The following is a 15,204-nucleotide window of genomic DNA, read 5'->3' as shown; positions in this document are numbered from 1 at the left end:
AATTGGCTCAGCAAGAAGCTTGGACTGAAGGTGGAGCTGGCCTGGGGGCAGAGAGGCAATGAAGGCAGAGATACCTTGGGGGGTGAAGCAGAGCTGCAGCTGGGGCCAAGCAGGGCTGGGAACAGAAAAGGAAGTAACAAAGCTCTCCTGCTAGAGGAAGAGAAAGGCTTGGCGGGGTGCTCCTTTCCAACCCTATGTTGGGGCTGACCTATACCCTGCTGTGTGTCCCCTCTCAAACATTCCTCCAGGCACGTCTGAGGGTACCCACCCCACCGTTTGGGGACTGTTGCCCTAGTGCTGCACTTTTTTGTTTCTTTAAATACATAAAAGACTCATTTTGTTATTTTATTTTTGTGGATACATTTCTACTGCTCTTAGGTTTTTTCATAGCTTGTTCATTTTGGACACAGTTCAGTATGAATATATCCCTTGACTGTTAGTTTACAAATGTATCATTAGATATGCAAAATTTGGCTAGCCTATTTTAATCCAGGTTGAATCTGGAAATCTCTTGTCCAGCAACATTTGTAATCTGTCATGATTTTAGTTATCTGGATGACCACTTATCAGGGATATGGCCAACTTTCCCTTGGTCCTGTAAAGTTTGTTTCCAGACACCAGTCCTAGCTTTCAGTATGCTGGGCTGTTAGTTAGCTGTAATTTGCCCCTATATGTCTCCTGTGAGCCCAGTAAGCAGTGAAAAATTTGGCAATACTCCTAGACAGTGTTGACCTCCGGTGGTCCGGCAAATTCTCTCATCTGGTATCAATCAGGTCCTCAGGGTGCCAGATTAGAGAGATTCAACCCGTATTTCATCCTTCCTATGTACAAGTCTGTCAGATATGTATGTATTTTGCCGATGCAACTACGATGAGGAAAAAACTTGTCAGTGTGTATTTTTAGTTAAACGACCCCTTTTCATGCACTAAGGCTGTTACGTTGCACAAGTGGGTAATGCGATCTGTGAGTATTAAACCAAAAAATCTTTGTTCTAGAACCATTATGATGGAGATTTTTTTTCAGATTGTCGTCTTAAACATGGCCAGAACAGTTACAGATGTATGCAATTTGAATGTGCAAATCCTTCATTGGTACCTACTGTTGACCAGATCCTCAGCTGGTATAAATCAACATAGCCTCATTAACTTCAAAAGAGCTGCACTAATTTACATCAGCTGAGGATCTGGCCCAGCATGTGAAATGGTACACACTTGTGTTGACTGGGTTCACTGAATCAATGGGACAACTCAAGTGATTACAGTTAAGCACGAGTAACATTTTCTGAAGCACATAAATACTATTTCCAAAGTGCCTTCAGCACCTACAAGGCCATTTGTGGCACCTAAAATTTACATCCTCAAAGCCCACACTTGCCTTTCCGCAAAAACCTGCCACCTAAACTTCCTCCAAGTAAAGTCCCCTAGGCACCAAAGTTTCTGCTGGCAGGCATGCTCACAGCCACGTATCTCATGTCTAAGCCCTAGAGCCCCTTGAAATCCACACTCTGCCTGAAAGGAGCAGTTACTTGACTGTCCCAGGAGACTGCCCAGGTCACTGGGCTAGAGGGTGTCCTGGAGCTGGTGCTTTTCAAGCTCGCTTCTTAAAGCTGTTCCACTTTGTACAAAATAATTAACTCAAGCACTCAGCACCTTGCAGGATCAACCCTGGTACTCAGGCAGTTGGATGCACACAGGTAGTAAAGATGCATGGTGTGAGACCTAGAAAAAACTTGCCCTAATAGTCAGAATATTCTTAGTTAATGCTGAAAACCATCCATAGCTGTTATTAAAATGCTGTTAGTTCACATACGGTTTCAAAACTACTCCCATAATGAGTTACAGAGACACACAGAGAAACTGGCTAATTTCATGACAGATATTTCCTTTCTCTGTACAATAGGAAAATATCACAACGCTGCCCAGTGTTAATTAAGGATCTATGACCACCACATATAATGCTAATTTCATGTTCCTTTTTATGATATAATTTCCTTTTTGTTTTATGGCATGTTCAAGTGGCGGTAACCAAATTGGCAAGCCTAAAATGTGAAACCAGATGCTTCGCTAGCTAGCCAGCCTTTAAAAAGAAAAAGACAGAAAGTTTGCGTTAGTGTTAATTTGCTCATCAGCTGGGGAACCCATCAGCAGCAACCTTAGCGTGATTTGTTCCGGGACAGGCTCCCACCAGCCCTCTGCAATACTTGTGAGCCAGCTGCGTATTGACATTCATAAGAATCCACCTCTTTGAGTGCTTTGGAGAACACAAACCTCGTCAATTTCCATCCTCGGCTGCTTCAGAAGAATGGAGCCAGCAGAGAGAACAGAGGGGTGGTGTAACATTCACATGTATGTCTTCAGTTACAACAAATGCAACATTCCAGGGCCCCTGCAGAGCTCCAGCCAGCTCTATCCCCAACTTACCAGCTGGACTCTGCATTTACCTCTGAGTACCTAGTGAGGCTGACTAGGTAGCAAGGAATGAGCCATGAGTGAAGCAGGCATGTGGGAGAGTGAAAAGTCTCACCTTTTGTGTTTTCATTTTCCTCTCTCTGAGGTCTGTCCAGTTTGGCTTTCAGCAATGTAAGCACAACATGGGAGTTAGGCACAGCATTTGAAAGAAACAGTTGCAATGAAGTTTCTAGCAGACTCTCTTAAAGTGGTCCTAAAACATTTTTCCTGTAATGCATATAGGAGACATGCAATACACAATGGTGTGGGAAGGTGTAAAGGCTTTCTTAGCTCCAGACTGGGGTAACCTGTATAAAACCTTCCCGACTTCACAACTCCACTGTGCCAGGTCCTGAACAGACACTGTACAAAAGTCTGCTCCGCAGAGCTAGCAATTCTGATCCTGAGAACACCACACATTCAGATACTGAGTTTTAAGAACCTTCTCTTTGATCAAGCCTGCGTACCAAAAGTGGAGGGATCAAAGAAGTGATAACATGCTCATAGGTGTATCTAAAACCTAAGCACAACCTTCTGCAACCAAGCAAGACCAAGGAGCAAAAAAGTAGGGGCAGCATCATGTAACTACAACTGACTGGCAAAGTGATTAAATACTTTAGTGGCAGGTGCTGTAATACGCAAGGTGGCCAAGATTATAGATACGTAGATTTTCTGTCCATATTCCTAATTGTTCCAGTAGTTCCCCTTCCTCTCAGGTACACTTTAGTAGCCACCAGCAAGAGAAAAATATCTATAGCTAGAATTAAAACATTCGCCAGTAATTATAGACTATTGCTTAGTATTCTATTGTTCCACTGACAGGATAGGTTTTAATATATCGTTTTATGCCATGCTGTAGATCATCATTACCCTGCCTCCCTCAGGGCCTTGGCTGTAAGGGTATTTATTTGTTTCCACAAGCTAACATACGCATCTGTGCTCATCTTGGATGCTGCAGCCCTTCCTCATTCAATTCATCCCCCACTTTGCTTCTTAGACCTTTTCCTCCTCTTGTCGGCCTGCAGCATTAAGGAGTCTGAATACGGTACGTAACTGGACATGCACCCAACTGAAACACTGAACACCTCCTGCCATCCTGGCCAATGCTTTAAGCCCAGGTTTATGAACGCCTCAGCATGGTAATTCCATGCGGCAGCTTTTTGTGGCCAACAGCATTTTTTCCCTTAATAAACCTGAGAATGGATTAAGTGCTCAACTTCACAGTGGTAGCTTCTCTGTTGCTTTTGAGAAAGTGGTGGGAGCTCAGCACCTCACGTAGGGTACTCAGCACTTCACGGCAGCTGCTTGGCTCCTTGCAACATGAATCTAAAAAACCTGACCAGAGCTCTACTTCATGCTGTCAGTGTGATGTTCTGCTTAACTTTAATCACGTCAATAGTCTCAGATAGAAACTTCAGGCCGTTTAAGCTGGCAGTGTCTGCCACAGCAGCTCTGCCTCTCCACCAGTGTGAATATCTTGAGGATCAGCAGTTCTCAAATTTTCAGCAGTGTGTTCTTATAAATTTATTTTGGCGGTGGATTTTGAAAGCAAAGACATTAAGATCCAGTTTCCTAAGATCCATTCATTGATAGGTAACTTACATTTTTCCCAGTTTAATCCCTTTTCCTTTAGATTTGAAGTTTTAATGGCAATACAAAAATATACAAGGATGGCCAAGATAGGACAGGAGATATAAAAAAAATAGTTCACTTTGGACAAAATTTGCTGTCAGGGTAAATGGAGCTTTCCTTCTGAACTCACAAACTGGTAGTGCATGTGCAGGTTGGTTATAGATGGTTGCTACAATAAGGCTTCTTTCATACAGGTGTGTTTATGCCCCAGGCTTGCTGGCCACAGTCCATTCCATTTACAGAAGCTGAATTAAACAATAACTACCACATTGCAAAAAGAAGGCGGGGGGGGGGGGGCGGGAAAAAGGTGAGCGTCAAAGGAGATGCCTGAGAGCTTTGTTAGGGCCAAGAAAAACCCTGTTGCAGTTGTCAGAGCTTGTTGATGTTGCAGAGAACGGCACTTTTTTTTTTCTGCTGGATTTTGTGGTTCTGCCTTAGGAAAGAAAGTAAAATAGAACGGAAGAACAAAGTCCTCCTCTATAAATCAGCAGCTGCTCCTTGCCAGATCAAAGGAGTGACATTTTTGCTCCTGGACTACTTGTCCACTTTAGGTGCTTGACAGACAGCTAACAGCTGGCCTGCTGCACAGCATAGGAGAATCAAGCTACATCTTCTTCAGAGCAGATGACAAGCTAATCAGAGATATCCATAACACAGGACATGTGAGTGCACCTTGATCTTTTCAAATGCATCCAGTAGATAATTGCTAAACATCTTTCTGCATTTTTGGCAAGTTAATACTTTGGTAGTTTCCACTGAGAAGTCAGATGGAGAATTAATATGTTTAGTTCATCAGGAAGATGCAAAGTTAAACAGAGGTTAAATTTATAGGTGAGTTCTCCTCTTCAGGTTAATTTATAAATAGCTGAAAACTGAAAATGAATGAGTTAAGAATTTGCCTATGTGACTTCAATTTGATTGACTTAAAAATATGGATTTCCAAAAATAGCTGCCCAAAGTTAGGATCCTAAATCTGTATTTAAGGGCCTGAATAAGTAGCCTGATTTTTCAAAAGCACTGAACACTCAGCAGCTCCCAGTTTTCAAAATCTTATCCCGTGAGTTTAACCCAATGAATTAACACATCTTGAAATTTGAGGTTAATTTAAGAATCGATAGGTGGGTCTGAATTCACTTTTACTGCAGACAGTACAGTGCAAGCAAAGTAGAGTACATGCCAAATTAGCTAAAATTGTGTTCCGAGTCTCCATAAGATGAATGTATACAGACCTGGAATTTTAATGTCAGTAGTAAAACTTTCAAAGTAATTTAGTTTCTAGTTGCTTCCCATTTGCAATAAATCAAGTACAGGATGAGGTAATATACTACAACTTATGTCTATTGACTTAGCATTTTATCTTTAAGATATGAATAGCTCAGGAACTCTGCCTGTTTGTCTCCTCCCTTCCTTTCAAGTACCTTTGAAAGATCGCTTTTACAGTGCATGATAAATAACCATATATGAATAATCTGATGGCATTCTGAAAGAGTAACAGACATTGCTTCAAAAATCATGACCTGCTGGGATGCTTTGTTATGTGGTATGAGGTGTGATTACATTCACTGAATAGTGTTTATTATCATTCAGAATTCCAAGGGAACTAAAAGATAATTTTCCACCTAGGTTAAAATATCATGAAAGCTTATAATGAAAATCTGTGTGTAGAGGGTTCTTTGTGTAGCGGGACTTCTTCATTAAACTCAGTGTTAACAGATTTATTCCTCTAACTGGTTCTCCTTCACGATGGGGTTTCACAGTATATTTTCAATCCTAGATAATGCAATCCCCTTTCCACTACGCAATTTAACAAAGTACAAATGGGGCAGTATTCACTCATGGAGCTAGCTCGCTTTTTATGGTCCAAATGGAATTGTAGCAGGGAAGATACGCCTTTACTCAGAGAAATTAATTGCATTCTCCAGGATATGACTATTATGCAACATATTTACAGTGCCAACACTCGGCTTATGTGAGCTATGTCTTAACTCATGCCCCCCCCTTCCAAAGACACAGATGTGCACTCCACCTGCCAACCATGGAGCCAGGGCACCATCCCATATTCTTACACATGGTCCCATCTGACTCCAGCAGGCCACAACACAGAATGATTTCACCACCTGCACTTCCCATTTAGAAAGCTATGTTTTGGCTCCACCTCCTGGCTTCCTGCTACATGTAGTGGAGGAGGTTGCCAGGGGCCACAGAGCACACAAGCAAGTATGGGGAAGTGGGTACAGGCAGGCAGCCAGGGGCAGGGATTACAGCGTGCACATTGGAATGGGGAAAAACAGTCAGGAATGATAATTGTATCAGGCACTGCAAAATCTAGAGTCAGCACTGTATACTTCAGTTCTCACTTTCTCTGGCTACAAGAAAGAGAGTTCATTTTCTGGCCATTGACTAACAGCACAGGCATGATTCCCATATAGTTCTCATGTGCAAACACCTAAAATATGGAATAAATAAGTGTATGCTGTTAGTGTATTTATTACCAGCATTGGTTGTTAACTAAAAACAAGCAAACAAACAAAACAAGACCACTCAAACTCTTGGCTTGAACCCAGTCATTTTCTTGTGGTCCAGCAATACAGCCTGTTTAGAAGACTTGTCTTGATTTAAACCCTTGTACTCTGGGTGGCGCATAAGTCATCTACAAGTCTCCTCCATTTTACTTTGTCTTGGGACAAAACTTCTAGCTGACCCAAGGAGTACCCCTAGTTGTGGTCCTTCAATCTCAGGAGATCTCCACATTGCCTGACGTCTTCCTCTTTTGCGTTTTCTTTGCAGTTTCTATTTGAGCACTTGAAGAGCTATATCTTTAAAGACACACATTTTTTGGGAGGTAAATAAATATTGGTGTTGACAAGTCTCGTGATTTTATCAGGTGTTTTGTGGTATTTCATGTTTAATTTAGAGTCCAAGCTGACACAGAATCTTGCTTTCCTTCCTTCCAAGTGACATATAAGACATGGCAGAGGTCTGCAGAACCATCAGTGAAGAAAGAGTATCTAGTCAGCTCTGCCATTTTTAAAATAGCCTAATAGTCCCTGGACTATTTACACCCCTAACAAAGTTTTCCAGTCCAATGTTAAGAAGTTTGGTCAAAGAATAAATCCTTCCTTTTTTCCCTCTCTTTGAAAATTAATCATGTCAGTGACTCCGCTGCTCAATATTCTTAACTTAAGGGACTCTTTTTGTCTGGCTTACATCCAAGTGTCTACATTCAGCTTTATAGTTCCTTATAAGCAATGCTGCACCTATGAGGTAGCAAACAGGTGTGGCTTAGAGTCAATGAAACAGAAACAAGGGGTTTATCAGACATTTTTATACAGACACCCACACAAAAGGACACCTAAAGATAATTCTGTTGGTTTAAAACATACACTAGAGTGAAAAGGTTAAATAAGCCAAGATCGTTGGATTTCAGCTGCAAAACTGAAGGTCTGGTTCATAAATAATTAATAGTTTTAAAGGGGGAGTATATTTAGAGCTATAAAAATGTTGCTGCAATTTTAGTCTTTCAAATTCCACTCTTCCAGGTACCCTTCTTCCTCTGAAATTATATATTCAGGCTCTGGTAGAAATCTGTCAGCAGTATAAACATCAGGAACAGAGCTCAGCAAAATAAAAAAAAATCACAAAGAAATTAGAAAATCTCCCATGTGAATTTTTTGGTCCACTTCATTCACAAAATATAATTAGATTTCACAACTAACCAACAAATGTTGTAGTTTTTCTCAAAAAATCATTGACTGCCAGTGGGCTTAGTTTAAACAGAAACTGAAAAGTTTGGCAGGGGCGGCCGGGTGGGCGGGGGGCAAAACCGCTGACATTTTCACACATCAAATGCTGAAATGTCATTTGGATGAAGATTAGTTGTCCCATCAAAAGTTACAAACATTGGAGTAGGCCTACACTCAGCAATACATGGAAGTATGTGCTTAAATTGCACTGAGTTCAGTTGGCGTTAAGGGCATGCTGAAGGGATTTGCTGAGTATGGGCCTACTCCAATGTTTGCCATCATTTTGCATCACTTAACATTTCCATAAAATGTCTGTTTTCATATTAAGGGAAAAAAGGTTCATTACATTTTGTGAACAAACTGTCACCCCTTTTCCACACCACTATGTGTGAACAATTTTTTTTTAAACAAAAACTATAATTACCTTTTGCTTTGACACACAGAGCACTGAATGTGTCAAAAGATTCCCCTGGACAGCTCAAGGTACGGGAAATGGGATGCAGGAAATTTTACTCTTAGTCTTCAAACTGCAATCGATCTGGTGACAAAGCATATGAAAGGGCACAGAGCCTGGATTACTATCTCACCCCCTAGAATTGACAACCCCCTAGTTTAGGGTCCAAGATCCTTGGTTGACCTTTGTGAAAAAACTTGCAGTAGTACGTTCACTGGTAAGTCTACTAGCCAGGTAGAATGCTTCAAGCTCCAGTGTGTTCATTCTGGCAATTTTCATAAATAAAAAGGAACAGATTTTCAAAGGTGTTTGGACGTCGAGTGGGATTTTCAGGAAAACCTAAGTAGGTTAGGTACCTAACGTTTATTGACTTGGATTGACTGGATTGATTTGTAGAGGCGTATGTAGGTGCCTGAAAGCCTTTGAAATCAGTCTCTGTTTGCATAAGTGTGACGGCAGCACGACTGCAGTTTTGCTGCTGTAGTGCTTCAGTGTGAACATGTGCTATAGTGATAGAAAGTGTTTTTTTTCTTCACTGTAGATCCAAAGAAGAATCCTTCCATTAACTTAACTGTGTCTGTACCTGGGCATAAATTAAGTTAACCACTTCCTTCAGAGGTGTGAGCTTCTGGTAGGTCAGACCTCACATTTAAAAAAATAAAAGACAATAGATTTATCTAGCATTGTTAATTATTTGTATTCATATTATTATAGTATTGCCACGCTCCCTAGTCAAGATCACGGTCCTTCACAAATACCCAGGCAGATGTGGTTCTGGTCGACATAGTTTATAGTCTGATTTGAGATAAATCATTGTTGTATTTAATCTGTGGAGTGCCCTGGAAGCATGTTCTTTTTGTTAATTTATTCCTTTTCTTTTTTCAGTGTAAAGAGGTGAGGGGGTTCCTGTGCATGCCACCAGCTGATTGATCTAAAGAAATTGGTTATTGTAACAAGTCAGTGCCTGTTATGGCTACTTCAAGTGCAATCAAGAGAGCAGAGTGATACTCTGTAGCCCTATATTGTACCTCACATTTCTCTCAAGGAGGGAAATTCACTTTGCAGTAGACAGCGGAGCTGACAGCTTCTGTGCACCCTCGAGTGAGGTGGCTGGGGCTGGCTCTGTGCCCCCAGCAGTGGTGGGGGCTAGGATGGAAGGGGCTGGGGCAACCAGCCCTCAGCACCATCAAGACTATAGTGCTGCCCACCCCAATTGCTCTCATAGCCGCATGGCACTGGTGGAGCAGCACTCTAGTAGTAATGTAAAGAGCCCAGGGCTCTAGCTGCCATTGCAGTATCTGCGGTGGTGGCTGGGAGCCCTGGGTCCCTTTGAATCACAGGGCCCCAAGACAACTGCCCCCTTCCGCCTCTGCCCCATTGGCAGGCCTGACTGCCCAAGACCTTCTCCTCCCCCTCTTCAATCCCATGTTGCCAGCCAGTAACCTAAAGGCTGAATGCAGCGCTATTCTTCAACCCGCCAGTCTGATCCCAGGTTAGGGATGAATGAATCGCATGTCTCCAATTTTTTCTTTTTTTCACCCACATAAAACCAAATTGCTGTGGCCTTATGCAGGGGGAATATATCTCCCCAAATAGCCTTCCAGTGGGCTTGAAGCAACCCATTTCAGTATAAATCATTGCAGGACCTAGAGCGCTTGCAGGTAGCCATCCCCGACTGACTCACAAATGCAATAGGCCATATTTTTAAATGTGAAATTTTGTACAATAAAACCAGCAGCAGACTTTGAAAACAGTATTTGAATGTGTCACGCTTGAGCATGCAGAGCAAGAGATCTTCAGCTGCTGCGTATTCTCTTTCACTGTTGGATACGTAGGTTTTCAAAGGTGAATAGGAGGGTTAGGAACCCAAATCCCATTGAAATGGAATTCCCTTTGAAAATCTCAACCTTTAATTATATAGCTTATGCCCTCAAGTACTGTATCTGCTCATGGTAAAGAGGTCCAAAACATCACCTCCACTAGAGGAAAGAGTTACACAGTTGTCCAAGTGGGCAAGGAGTGCAGGCCTGTAACTTCATGCTTCCCTGCTCTGACATCCAGGGACTAGACCTTGTGCATTGCTCCCCAGCCCTACTCTCCATGGTAGTGGAATTCACTCATAAGTCATTGGTGAGCCACTGGCAGAGAGTGATGAAGCTAGAATGACATGGATTTCCCAGAGAATAATAACAAATATAATGGCTGCCCCTTTGGTACACGTCTGCACTTCCTGTGGCCCCTATCACAGGTGCTTCAAGCATGACAATGCTGTATTGATTCATCAAACACCCTCCAGTGTGTCTATTATTTCCATGTAATAATTCTGGCGCTTTATTTGGGAAGGAGAGGAACTCGGCACTTTTTTCAACAACTTTCTGCCTCTCCTGTATGAAGCAGAATGCCTTTCTTGACAGAATCTGTTGACAAAAAAGCCGTGTGGACATTTTGGGGCCCCTCTGTCGACAGACAGAGCTTCTGGGTCACCAGGCAGCCCTATCTGCTGTGTTTCTCTGTTGACAGAGCGAATCGACAGAGTGAGCTGCTTTCATGTGTGGCCGCGATCTATGTTCTGTATATGTTCTGTGGGTGAAGGCAACCCTAGGGAGAAGGAACAGAACTGTGAATTCTTGTTTCATAGGGGTCCAACTAGTGCTATTTGTATTTTTGTTTCATTTTTCACTGTTTTTTTAATGCTCCTTACAAATATTTCTGCCAAGATTGCAGAACAGAGTTTCTATAGCGCATGAACTGAAATACTTTGCAAGGACTGGGTCTGGCTTTATTTTGGCCCCAGAAATGGCACTTGGAAGAATTTAAAAGAAAAGCCCTGGGAAAACGTAAAGTCTAGGGCAGGGACAATGGCTTCTATTTCTCTATTATGCATCATTCGTGTTTATACGGTATTACAAATAATAACGTCAGTTCACTATACAGTAAACCCTCGACGTACACAGCTTCAAGTTGCGTGTAACTCACTTTCATGCAAGTTAAGCACATCTTGACGCTGCTCTGCAGCCCCTTCTCCCTGCCTTCTCCCAGCCACATGGCTGTCAACCTAACAGCCACGCCACTAGAAGAAGGCAGGAGGAAGGCTTTTAGCTCACCTAGTTGTCTGCAGCTGCGGACAGCTAGGTGAGCTGAAAGCCTTTCCCCTGGCCTCCCCCCAGTGGCACAGCACTGACAGCCTGACAGCCACGCCACTAGTGGAAGGCAGGGAGAAGCAGCCATGAAATTGACCAGCCTTGGTGGACTGTTCAGTTTCCCCAGTCCACAAGCAGAGGGGTGCTGGGGACCAAGCAGCAGCCTGGTTCCCATCTCCCCCCCGTTTGTGCAAAAATTTGAGTTACACAGAAGTTGCATTAACACAACCCCTGCGTAACTCAAGGGTTTACTGTATTCACTACATTTGCCAGTTGTGCTGATAGTTTATGTGGTGTAATCATTGCTGATGAATATTGAACCTGATTTTCAGCCTGTACTGACCCCTATATCTGCTTGGCATCCGCAGTTTTGCTGATACAAATTATTTCAGATGGAACTTTCAGATATAGTACTTGAGCACATAAGATACGTAATTTAGGGCTGAGATTCTCAAAGGGAATTAAATTCCAATGGGATTTGGGTACTTAACTCTCCTATTCACCTTTGAAAACCTACATGGCCAAGTACTTAACTATACCCCTTCCTGCTACATCAAGGTACTTGTATGTCTCAGTTACATCATAAGAAAATAAGAACAGCCATGCTGGGTCAGACCAAAGGTCCATCTAGCCCTGTATCTTGTATTCCAACAGTGGCCAATGCCAGATGCCCCATAGAAAGGGAACAGAACAGGTAATTATTAAGTGATCCCTCTCTACCCATCCTTTTCCTGCAACTGACAAGCATAGGCTAGGGACACCATTCCTAACCATCCTGGCTAATAGCCATTGATGGACCTAACCTCCATGAATTTAGCTAGTTCTTTTTGAACCCTTTTAAAGTTCTGGTCTTCACAACATTCTCTGGCAAGCAGTTCCACAGGCCTACCATGCGCTGTGTAAAGAAAAGCGTCCTTTTGTTTGCTTTAAATTATTTAAATTATTTGCCTGTGGAAAATTTCAGCAGCAAAAATGAAGGTCTACCAAGTAAGGCACAGAATCAAGCGCTCTGTTCATTAGCAATTATATCTATGGTCTTTCAGCGTTTACTGGAACTATGTGGTCATATAATTTAGCACAATGCTCCCTAGTGGATTTTTTTCTGCAGGGCAGCAAAGTTTTCGGGGCTCACTTTCAGGGCTTCAGGTTCCTTATCAGTAAATATGTAATGAATCATCTAATAATTCATAGATCTAGAATTACTCCTGTGGGTTTAATAAATTTAGGGCAAAATGTCTTCTTTTGGAAGTGAATGGCTAGCAAATTCATGCAAAATTCATGCAAAAACAAAGGCTGGATTTTCAAAATCCATCTCAGAAAGCAGAATATGTAACCCTGTAAGTCCAAATGTTGCATGTTCATACTTGTTAGACAGTTATGTCACTTTAGGCCTTTCAGGACTTAAAATTTTTGTAATGTCCTGCATTGTTATATAAACCCCATTGCAAAACACTACAGAGGATGCCCTTTTTTTTTCCTCTAATGTAAACATTCTGACCAGTATCCAAAGATATGACCTCTAGGTGAACCTTTAACCTTCCCCTTAATTATTTGTTTGAAGGCAGTGTGGAGTTCTCCTGCTGAGAGTGAAGAACCATAATGCCTTGCAGCCCTGTGAGTAAGGGAGTGTTTGGAGGGAAGTGGAAAGGGACATAAATAAGGGGACCACCAGATGTAAATAATAAAAGTGGTTGGGGTTTAAATAAAAACTGAAAAAGCAATTTAGTAGATTGAAGAAAATAGGAGCAAAACATGGGGGAGGGTTTCTTGTCTATGATTTCTTACAGGCCACCTAAATAAGCACTCATTGCCTTCTTTAAAACCTTGCCATCTGTATACATCATTAGAAGCTCATAGGAGAAGAGAAAACAGTCTTATCAGGCTTTCCTCTTAATCTCCATTGGCCTTAACTTTATCTGATAAAAGGTATGCTGGATACAGAAGGTTCAGGTCAGCCCCCATTTGGTCAGGGTGGTAACATTGCTGGAAAGCAGCTCAGCAAATTAAGTCCTATCAGAGACCTTTGTCTTTGGGGATGGAAACTGTGTCTAGAAGTCACAGTGTTCAAGTAGGAAATACCTCTACCATGCTGAAATCCCTGCTAGCTGGAATGAACAGCAGAATCAATTCTTTGTTTTTATTTGTAATACTTAAAGTCTCCTCATAGCTAATTCGGAGACAGGATGACATTTTTGACAACTGAACTATACTTTCCTTGAAGAATAAAGAACGTCTTTGTTTTGGATGTAAACACAGGGATGCAAAAAAGGCCTTTGGTGTTTTTTGTAATGTTTATGCATCTAGCTAATGGAATTCCCAGCAGTATGATTACAGGAGATATAAACAAAGGTGTACTGTCTTTTGTTATCTTGGGTGGACTTTAACCTGAGGGAAGCAACACAGCGGCTAGTATATTGTATGGCTGATGCCCAGCTGTGTGTTAGAATTCTGCAAAGTGAGCTGATTAATTGAATTTTCCGTTATCGACTGAAAAACTCCCATTAAGTACAGCAGGCTTTGGATCAGGCCCAATGGCAGTTAAGGAGGCTGTTTGGATGATGGGCATGTTAGTATTTCTGAAGAGGATTAAACACTAGTATTCAACTTCATTAGCGCTCCTTAAGGGTCACTAGACTGAAGTCTGAACTCTGAAATACCGGACAAAACCTGAACATAAGCCCTAAAGTGTTCTTAAAACACAAAGAATGGGGATAAAAACAAGTGTGTGGATTGTGCATGATAGAAAATTGCCTTGTTTTGAATAATTGTATAAATAAAATGAGAGGTATATTATTTTTACTGAGTTTGATTCTACTGAGTTTGAGCTTATATTGATTGCTGTGCATTAAACTAATAGAAAGTATGTAAGCAGTCATTTGTGGATTACCGAGAAAATTAAATGCAGGCTTTCTTGACAAATAACCACCTTTACCTAATGCTCAAATGCCTTGGCTGCTACTCCAACTATGGTCCCTGATTTGAGAAGTTCTTTTGGGCCTAATATTAAACACATGTACTGATGACTCCCTCTTTCTATTGAGTTGAAAGGTGCCTCACTTTATGGTCAGCAGTTGCTTAATGCTCTGCCCTGGGTGTCCCACTCTTGGCTAAAAAGGTCGCCCCCAGCTGGCACTGACCTCTAAATGACCCCTGACTTTACAGGCTTAAACTGCAGGAGTTGCAGAAGAGCAGAAGTCTTTCTGGGCCAGCACTTATTGCTGCTGTGCTGGTGATAAAACTTCAGACAGCCTAATTGATGGCTTTGCTGACCTAACAATACCTTGTGAAAGCACAGAGTGGCAAAGCCTGGTCTTCATTTATGGCCAGCTGCAAGGGTAGCTGAATCCCCTATGATGAAGAGAAAAAAAAAATCCTCTAGCCTGTGAACTTTAACCAGGTTCCTAGTTACTCTAAGAAGTTAAAGAAACAATGGTCTCTTAACACAAGTTTTGATTCACATTTGCTTGTTCACAGCCTTCTGGTAAATCCAGTCTTGAACTGGCTAGTAAAGATAAGCATGTTACAGGTTGCAGCTCCTGAGTACTTAGAGGAAAATCTTTTAAAGTGAAATTTTACTTTCTTATGCTGCTATCGCACTGAATCCCTGCCAGAATTAAAGCAAAGGTATACTTAAAAGACAGAAGCAAGCTGATGAATGGACTTCTATGCTTTGTCTGTTTTAGGTTTATTAATGCCAGAAGAAGAATAGTACAGCCTATGATTGACCAGTCAAATCGAGCAGGCAAGTTCCAAGTAGTATCTGTATTCAAGTCCCACAGGCGCAAATC

At 41.9% G+C, this 15,204-nt stretch overlaps 1 protein-coding gene and 1 non-coding gene across 13 annotated transcripts in view; one reads left to right on the top strand and one right to left on the bottom strand.

Moving 5' to 3' along the window:
• MEIS2 (Meis homeobox 2) overlaps positions 1-15,204 on the top strand; it is a 197,751-nt gene that overhangs the window by 173,952 nt on the left and 8,595 nt on the right. For all 12 annotated transcript variants that reach the window (XM_074996927.1, XM_074996929.1, XM_074996928.1 and 9 more), the window contains one exon: positions 15,100-15,158. In XM_074996927.1, coding sequence (XP_074853028.1) covers positions 15,100-15,158 — 59 coding nt within the window. The remainder of the gene's footprint in view (positions 1-15,099; positions 15,159-15,204) is intronic.
• On the bottom strand, positions 11,360-11,487 carry LOC142015517 (small nucleolar RNA SNORA17). Its single transcript, XR_012646172.1, has one exon. It is a non-coding gene; the product is annotated as a small nucleolar RNA SNORA17 (small nucleolar RNA).

This window comes from Carettochelys insculpta, chromosome 6 (assembly GCF_033958435.1).
Source record: "Carettochelys insculpta isolate YL-2023 chromosome 6, ASM3395843v1, whole genome shotgun sequence".
Lineage (NCBI taxonomy): Eukaryota > Metazoa > Chordata > Testudines > Carettochelyidae > Carettochelys > Carettochelys insculpta.
This window is presented reverse-complemented; position numbering and strand designations above follow the sequence as displayed.